The sequence below is a fragment of the Gastrolobium bilobum genome, unplaced genomic scaffold, assembly GCF_033153095.1.
Source record: "Gastrolobium bilobum isolate Gb01-03AN ecotype WA unplaced genomic scaffold, APGP_CSIRO_Gbil_v1 utg13848, whole genome shotgun sequence".
Taxonomy (NCBI): domain Eukaryota; kingdom Viridiplantae; phylum Streptophyta; class Magnoliopsida; order Fabales; family Fabaceae; genus Gastrolobium; species Gastrolobium bilobum.
In genome coordinates, this window is record NW_026895548.1 from 126,947 (window position 1) to 136,851 (window position 9,905).

The 9,905-nt window shown below is 37.1% G+C and overlaps 1 protein-coding gene across 1 annotated transcript; it reads left to right on the forward strand.

The window, feature by feature from the left end:
- The first annotated feature begins 1,238 nt into the window (after window positions 1-1,238).
- On the forward strand, window positions 1,239-2,111 carry LOC133316097 (uncharacterized). The gene has a single exon (XM_061517798.1). It carries the CDS (start codon window positions 1,239-1,241, stop codon window positions 2,109-2,111), a length of 873 nt encoding a protein of 290 aa, XP_061373782.1.
- Window positions 2,112-9,905: the final 7,794 nt, after the last annotated feature.

Below are 9,905 nucleotides of genomic sequence, written 5' to 3' on the forward strand. Positions count from 1 at the left end.
GGAAGTCTTCATGGACGACTTCTCAGTCTTGGGAATGTCGTATGATCACTGTGTAGTCAACTTAGAAGAGGTTCTTCAAAGATGTCTCTCTTCTAATCTAGTTCTTAACTGTGAGAAATGTCATTTCATGGTAAAAGAAGGAATTGTCTTAGGACATAAAATCTCCAGGAACGGGTTAGAAGTGGACCAAGCTAAAGTAGAAGCCATAGGAAAGATGCCACCTTCAATAAGTGTTAAAACACTGAGATTATTTCTTGGCCATGTAGGTTTTTACAGACGGTTCATCAAAGACTTTTCTAAGATAGCCAGACCTCTGTGCCATTTACTGGAGAAAGATGTGAAGTTTGAATTCAATCCTGATTGTTTAAAGGCTTTCGAAGCTTTGAAAAGTCAATTAGTCATTACGCCTGTTATTCAACCTCTGGACTAGAATCTACCTTTTCAATTAATGTGTGATGCAATTGACCAAGCTCTAGGGGTGGTTCTAGGCCAGAGGAAAGATAAACTCTTTCGGAGCATATACTATGCCAGCAAAACTTTGAATGAGGCTCAAGTGAACTACACAGTCACTGAAAAAGAGCTATTGTTGTAGTATATGCTTGCGAAAAGTTCAGGCCATACATTCTGGGATCAAAAGTCATTATTCACACTGACCGTGCAGCTTTCAGATACCTATTTGCCAAGAAAGAAGCAAAACCACGGTTAATAAGATGGATCCCACTGTTGCAAGAATTCAATCTGGAGATCAAAGAAAGGAAAGGATGCGAAAATCAAATTGATGATCCCTTGTCCAGATTGGAACACATTGAAGTTGGGCTACCTATCAAGGAGACGTTCCCTGACGAACAATTGTTTTTATTAATGACAGAGAAGTTGACGTTCCTTGGTTTTCTAATATAGCTAACTTCCTTGCAGCAGGATTGGAACCTTATGAAGCAAACAGGATGCAGAAAAAGAAATTTTATCATGATTGCAGGAGCTATCTATGGGATGAACCTTTATTATTCAAAAGATGTGCAGACCAAATGATAAAAATGTGTGTCCCGGAAGAAGAGCAACCCCAAATATTTTTTCATTGTCATTCATCCCCATATGGAGGCCATTTAGGCGGAATCAGAACAACATCCAAGATACTTCAATCAGGTTTTTATTGGCCATCTCTTTTTAAAGATGCTCTTTAATATGATAAACAATGTGATAAATGTCAAAGGGAGGGTAATTTAACTAAACAGAATGAGATGCCCCTTAATCCCATATTAGAAGTTGAATTGTTTGATGTGTGGGGCATTGATTTCATGGGTCCTTTTTCCCCTTCTTGCTGGAACAAATTTATATTGATGGCTGTTGATTATGTAATGAAGTGGGTGGAAGTTGTTGCCTTACCTACTAATGATGCCAAGGTGGTTATAAAATTCTTAAAGAAAAATATTTTGACAAGATATGGGACCCCCCGTTGTATCATCAGTGACAGTGGGAAACATTTCATTAACCGCCAGTTTGAGAGGTTGTTGGAAAAATATGGAGTCAAACATAAAGTTGCAACTCCATATCATCCACAGAACAGTGGACTTATCGAAGTCTCTAACCGAGAGGTTAAGAGGATTCTAGAGAAGGTTGGCAACCCTTCTCAGAAAGATTGGTCTCTCAAATTAGATGAGGCATTATGGGCTTACAGAACAACCTACAGAACACCCTTAGGATGTTCCCGTTATACATTAATTTTTGGCAAAGCATGCCACCTCCCTCTAGAGTTAGAACACAAAGCATATTGGGCAGTTTATGCTCTCAACATAGATGAGAAGGTAGCAGGGGAAAAGAGAATGCTACAGCTTGAAGAACTGGATGAATTCAGAGGAAACACATATGAAAATCACAAGCTGTACAAAGAAAAGATGAAAAAGTGGCACGACAAAAGAATTAGGAGCAAAGAGCTCAACATTGGTCAGAAAGTGTTACTATTCAATTCCAGGCTCCGATTGTTCCCAGGAAAGCTCAAATCAAGATGGACTGGGCCATATCAAATTGTAAATGATGCAGGAAATGGAGCTTTTAAAGTTCAGGGAACTGAACATGGCCATTCTTTCAAAGTTAACGGGCATAGGTTAAAGTAGTATTCTGATGAAACGTTCAATGAAAAAGAGGAAAGTATCACTCTTTCTGATTCCAATTAAGAAGTAAGTAACATGTCTAGCTAAAGACATTAAACTAAGCGCTGACTGGGAGGCAACCCAGTGGATACCTTTGCTCTCTCACAAAGAGCAAAGTTTTGGGGTGGTTAAACTTATCCAGACAGCTCCCAAATTGGAGGGAACGTTTGATGTTCAACTCCAAGTCCAATTAAGATACGTTATGTTCCAGGAACGTAGTTTTGGGGTGGTTTAATAACCACACATTCCCATTTACTGCTTTTCTGTTAATTTACATTTGTCTTCTTTTCCGTTCCCTGGTGTAAATTTTAATTCCTTTTTGAAATAGAAAAATCTTTTTTTGTTCAAACTGTTTGGAGCAAACATTTCAGTTATAGTATTGTGGCTGTGAAACTTTGAATAAACCAATGGCATGAAGCACAAAGTCAATAAGTTCCTGTTTGGATCCTCTCTTTTTTAAGCTAGAAGCTACTTATAAGCATAAGCTAGGCCAAACAAGTTTTGAGAAAAGCTTTTATAATGAAAAGCTCTTTTTTTTATAATGAAGAAAAAAGCTGAAAACTAAAAGCTTCTAGGAGAAGCTTTTTTTAAGCTCTTATCTATTTTTCTTGAATTGTGTGCTTTTTTTTTAAATGAAGAGTGATAAAGATAGAGAGATATAATTTTCTTGAAATATGTTCTTTTAAGTAATTTTTAAGCTAAAACTTTTATATAATTTCCAAAGAGCTTTTAGCTTCTTTTTTTAAGCTCTTTTTTTTAGCTTTAGCTTATAAGTAGCTTCTAGCTTAAAATTAAGGGTATCCAAATAGGCTCAAGTAATCATTCTTGTTCTTACTCAGAATGCTTGAAATAGGGAAGGTGAAATGAATTTAATCTTCAGATTTTTTTGAAGGAAACTGATCTGTGTGAACTAAAGCTGGTGAGGAACGAAAAATGCCAAACACTTACTCACGAGAGCGTTCCTGAGGTGTCACCACAATGAAACTTCTTAACTTGCCTTTATGTTGTCAGCACTGCTGAAGAACAAGTGAATTTCACTAATAAGGATCAACCTTCAAACACTCACCCTTTCACAATTAAACTCTCACTTCCATTCATACCACAGTACAACCCCCCACACACACACACTCATCCCATGGTCAACTAAAAAGGGCAAGGAACAAATTCAAAATGAGCAAGAGGACAAGAAGAAAAGAAAACAAAGAAAATTGGGAGTAGCCATTCAAAAGAATTCAGAAGAAAATACCAGAAAAGTTTCCTCCAAAGGAAGAAAAGAAGGTACAAAAAGATAAGGTGTTCCCTCAACCAGAAAAGTCTAGCTCTGGAACAGAAAAGCTGAACAATGTTCCTTGATCCAAGACCTGTGAAAGTCACCTTCAACGGCAGAAAATGGGCAGACTTTGTAAGCCTATCAATAATAACCCATATAGAATCATATCCAGCTTGAGTCTTAGGAAACCCAACAACAAAATCCATGGAAATGCAATCCCACTTCCATACCGGAATATCCAGAGGTTGAAGCAAACCACCAGGTGTCTCGTGTTCAATCTTAACTTTCTGACATATAAGACACTTTGCAACAAACTTAGTAATGTCATTCTTCATATCCGGCCACCAGAAATTTTCCTTTAAGTCATGATACATCTTAGTAGTTATTGGATAAATAGAGTATTGACCCTTGTGTGCTTCAGTCAAAACATCATCCACTAACTGACCTTTAGGCGCAATTATTCTTTCTTGATATCGTTTGAAGCCCTGACTATCAACAGACACATCTTTCTGACTTGTCATGGCCACAATGTCCTTATCAAATTGTTGAGCCTCTAATATTCTCTCCAACAATGCATTCTGAATGGAAACTTTCTCAACTTCTAAGCTACCATCGCCTTTACTAACCACCCCGTTCAGATTTCTGAAGTTTCCAATCAACTGATATTCTTCAATCATTAGATTTGCAATCACAACAGATTTCCTGCTCAGGGCATAAGTTACAACATTAACCTTAGACAGATGGTATTTTAGTTCAAATTCATAGTCCTTCAGGAATTCCATCAATCTCTTTTGCCTCATGTTCCAGATCAAACAGATACTTCAAACTTTTGTGATCTCTATACACTAAGAAATCAACACCATATAGAAAGTGCCGCCATATTTTCAAGGTAAACATTGTGGCTGCTAGCTCTAGATCATGTGTAGGGTAATTCTCCTCGTGCGGTTTCAACTGCCAAGAAGCATACACAACAACTCTCCGATCTTGCATCAAGACAAATCCTAAACCTTTCCTCGAGGCATCACAATAGACCTCGAAAGTACGCTAAAGATCGGGAAGGGTCAATATTGGAGCAGTCGTCAACTTTTCTTTTAGTGCATGAAAACAATCTTCGCATTCCTGAGTCCACACGAATGTGATCTCCTTTCTAGTCAAACGGGTCAATGGTAAAACCATTGTAGAAAACCCCCTCAATAAATCTCTGGTAATAACAGACTAATCCCAAAAAACTTCAGACTTCAGAAACAGTCTTAAGCCTCTCCCAATCCATCACGGTCTTTACTTTACTAAGGTCCACTACCACTCCATCAACAGATATGACATGGCCCAAAAATTGAACCTCTGACAACCAGAATTCAGACTTGGAAAACTTGGCATACAATTAATTATCCTTCAACACTTTCAGAACAATCCTGAGGTGGTCCGCATGCTCCTTATTATTCTTAGAATAGATCAAAATATCATCTATGAACACAACCACAAACTGATCTAGATATGGCTTGAACAAACGATTCATATAGTCTATAAACACTGCCGGAGCATTAGTGAGACCAAAAGGAATTACCTGGTACTCATAATGTTCGTATCTAGACCTGAATGCAGTCTTTGGAATATCATCTGACTTAAACCAAATTTGATGGTAACCTGACCTCAAATCAATTTTTGAGAAGACACAAGCACCCCTTAACTGATCAATCAAATCATCTATGCGAGAGAGAGGATACTTGTTCTTTACAATCACTTTATTTAATTGCCTGTAGTCGGTCACAAGTCTCATGGTTCCATCCTTCTTCTTAACAAATAACACTGGTGCTCCCCATGGGGACACACTGGGTCGGATGAACTGTTTAGCCAACAAGTCCTTAATTTATTTTTTCAATTCAGTCAGTTCTAGAGGAGACATCTGATATGGAGCCATAGAAATGGGCCCCACACCAGGCAACAATTCAATAGAGAACTCTATTTCTATCTCTAGTGGAAGATGTGGAATCTCATCAGGAAATACATCCATGAATTCATTTACAATTGGGATATCAGCAATCTTATCTTGAGTACTTATGCTCACTAGTCTTCCCAACCATATATAGCCAAATGTTCCCTTCTCTAAGGCCCGTCTAGCCTGATGTATTGATATACAAGGAGAGGAGCTAGTAGCAGACTCCTCAGATGACATCACTAGTTTCTTACCACAACAGTCAATCACTGTACAACTTTTAGAAAGTCAGTCCATACCCAAGATGACCTGAAGACTAACATGGGTAGACAGATGAAGCCAATTATATAGTCTCGACTTTCATACTTAAATTCAACATCCTTGCACATATAAAAAGTACTACACTTTTCCCTTGTAGCCGTAGTCACTTTCATAAGAGGAGACATTCTATACATTAGTAAATTCAAGCCCACAACAATAAAATCTGATATGCAAGAATGAGTAGCCCTTGTGTCAAGCAAAACATCAATATCAAAACCATTAATATAGATCATACCTTTTACCAAATTAGGCACTTTATCCGCCTGCTGCTGAGTGATAGCATAAACCCATCCCACAGTCTGAGACTAAAGGACAACTGGAGTAGGAACCATCTGAAGAGGTGAAGCCCTAACATCTCTTTGAGGAAAGTCTCTGAAATAGTGGCCAGTCTTATCATATTTATAACAAATCACCTAGCTCGTGGCACATGGTCCTCTATGCTCCTTACCACAACCAATACACTTAGGAATCGATACTCTCCCAGAGTAACCATTTTTCTTGAGTTTATTACCTGATTGTTTCACCTGCAAATTTTTATTTTTATCATTAGATTTCTTGTCCTTTCAGTAATTAGAACCACCAGACTTCTTGGAATCAGACTCGATAGAATTTCTGTTCTTTCGCCTCCTATGGATATCCTCAACAGCCCTGTATTGATTAATTAAGGTGGGAAAATCTCTGAAACCACAACCTGCAAGACTTTCTGCAATTCTATCATTTAATCCTCTCTGAAATTTTGAAGCTAAAGATTCTGAATCTAGCATAGCTCTCCTGAAGTGAACATACTTAGCCAACTGATTGAATTTGGACATATATTCATCAACAGACATCACACCCTGCACAAGATCATTATATTCAACTTTCTTCATTCCCTAGCATCCCGGGAAAAGTACTTGTCAAGAAAGTGTCCCTCAAACAAAGGCCAAGTAATAGCATAACCCTGCAACTCCAATGGACGAGAAGTATTTAGCCACCAATCACTAGCATCACCTTTCAACATATAGATAGCATACAATAGTCTCTGATTATTCGAACACTCCATCACCCTAAAAGTCCTCTCTAGATCTTGCAACCATGTAGCAGTAACAATAGGGTCATAATCCCCTAAAAAATAGGCGGCTGATGCTTCCTGAAAGCATTTAGTCGTATCTCTCTGGCCTCAGCAATATCTATTACAACCGTGTGAATAGATTGCAGCCCAGTATGAATAGTAGCACTACCATGATGACTAGCCTTACCCTCTCCATCCCTGTGCTCTACATGGAGAGTATGTGGAGATGGAATGGGAGTATGTGGTAGAGGAGGTGGCGGCAACGGTGGAGGTGGTGGGGGCTGGTTTCCTGCTCTACCATCTCTCATGGCTCTCAACTCAGCCATCATCTAGTTCATCAAATTTTGATAGGCAGCAATTATATCCTTGTTTGTTTTCATAAGTGTTTCATTAGCCTGCCTACTAGTATCAAGCTCTTGCTGCACACCAGCCAAAGTAGTAGCTATAGGATCAGGCTGACTGGAAGTGGCCCCAACATTATTCCTAGGTCTTAACAAAGTAGCTAATGTAGGATCTGTCTGATCGTCATCTGTTGCCAGAGGTCTCTAGGAGGAACCATGACTCTACACATGTTACACAAAGGAATGAGTTGATCAGGCCCACACTAAGTGGCTACACATGCATTATCACATAAAATCTTAAAAGCAACTCATAAACAACATAGTTATTGCAATACATCAAGGATAGATACTCCCTATGATCTCCAAAAGAATAAGTAACATAGACCTGAGCATGCATTGCTAACAGCATATACAGACTATCGACATGGCATAGACACTCCCTATGCTCTCCAAAAGAATAACATGGTATGTATATATATATATATATATATATATATATATATATATATATATATATATATATATATATATATATATCCAAAATAAAACCATGCCAAATACATATCAGCATAATAAACTAATCTTGACTATCAAGCCAGGTAATATCTCTTGTCTGGCTTCTTGCAACGCGATGCCTCAACATCATTAGCTCTTGTACTTGAAATGGTAATCCCCATAACGCGGGGTGAGATAATATAATTACCTCAGTAAGCTAAGGGACCCTTGAAGGTCTCTTCCACCCCTAACCTCACTTCTAGTATAAACATAGTATAAAAATCCGTGCATGCATCAGAATATGTATGTCAATGCAGTGTGCAACAATGTAATCTTACAGGCAAGAGAATATAAGAAGTATGCATTACGCAAGGAAACACCGTCTTACAATATATCGTATAAGGAAACACCGTCTCATACAATGCATAAGGAAACATTGTCTTATGCCTCACACACGGAAATATCGTCTTGTGTGGAACACATACATACATACATATACATGCAACATATAACAGTTCATATCCACATACCATATAAAAGTACCATCCTCCCTCGGAGTATGGTTGAACAAACGGGGAATTAACACCAAGGACCGAAAGTGTACCTATCAAGCCCTGTCGTTCAATTCACTCCTTGTATCCAAGGGGGTCACAACCACAATCTCTCAGAATATCACAGCCTATTCCAAATATGTGAAGACAATCAGTACATATATACTAGTCTACCACATTCAATTTTCAAGACTACACATACAAAACACCTATACTTGATTTTTAGTTCAATTTATCAAAGTGTTCTAAATGGCGATTTTATAATTTTTCCTTTTATGGAAACTAATCCCAAGCGTGTTTAACAAAGGGACTAACCTACAAATCACCCTCCAACTACTCATACCATTTAATTTTCACATTTTCAACAACTAGTTTAGGGTTCATTCAACAAGTTACCAATTAAAACTCATATCCAACAACTAAACCCCATCATAATTACATGTTTCATCTCCATGAACAATTCCTCAAAAAAATCAAAGTGACCTAGGCTTGAGACTAAAAAATCAACCAACCAAGTTAAGCTTTCTTACCTTGAACCAACTCCAACACCTCCCAATGTTACCCTCCAAGCTTCAATCCAAGAAAAGCATCATTTTTCTTCTCTTTGTGAACAATACAGCGACCTAGAGATGTAGAAATCTCTCTCCCAAGAGCTTCCCAAGGTGAATAAACGATTGGGTTTTATTCACAATGATTTAGGCTACAAGTTTCATGTTGATCTCTAGGCTTGAAAGTGGCTAAAAAATGAAGGAAAGATCTTGAGGAATAGCAACCATGGAGATCGCTTGGCTTCTGCTTGGTCGAAAGAAGAAAAAGAAATGGACGGCGAGAGAGGAGTGTTTTCACACACTTAAGTAAGTTCACTATACCAGCAGGTATAAACTTATCTATCCCGTTCACTTAACTCTTACTCTAACTTTATACATTGGTACATAATATTTTTATGATAATATTTATCATTTTACTTTTCACTTTCAGGTAACTTTTCCTACCCATATTTTTACCCTTTAATTGTCATTTTTACTCCTTTTTCATCAAATGAAACTTTATTTCTTTTTCTTCTGCTTTCCTTATAATTATTCTTCAATATTATGATTAAAATCATTAATTCATAATTAAATGCACAACACGTAAGGGTTATTATATTAACAATGATTCTTAAGATACTAGAAGGAATTTGTGAGCTCAAGAATTTGGGAGCTTCATTGTAAAAGTAAATACGAGATCACCAATGGAAATGATTAGATTTCAAGGGGTAAAATCCTGAAGTGGAAATCATGAATAAAGATCTTCAATTTTTTTTTTAAGCATCGTGTCCATATTTGTACCACAAAAACATACAATTTATGAATTGATAACAGAAAAAAAAGACTAGAAAATATTCTTTTGTAGTATTTTTTTTTTAAATTGAGAAAATTAGAAAATGGCAAATAGGTCAGTTTTTTTTCCTTTTTTTAATGAAAGAAATTCTTGTACTACAGTAGTTAATTAGGATTGAGATGAAAAAACATAATTATAATGTTCGTCTTATGGCTAAATATTAATGTTCACGGACAGGGAACTTATAAGAAAAGTCACGTGGTTAACATTACTTAAAAAATAAAAATAAAAGATACAAAACATATAATTAGGAGGGTATGATTTGATTTAAAATCACCTTACAATGTGTGTCCATTTAGAAATAAAATCACCCAGTCAGCAAGAAGTGTTTACAGAGATTATTTTAAGGGTTTTCCTTTTATCCTTTAACATAACACAACAAACTTTCCTACTCTCACAACATTTTGTGGGGCCCA

What these genes read in the sequence shown, in the direction of transcription:
- LOC133316097 (XM_061517798.1), top strand. Translation starts at nt 1,239, where the DNA reads ATGCCCCTTAATCCCATATTAGAAGTTGAATTGTTTGATGTGTGGGGC.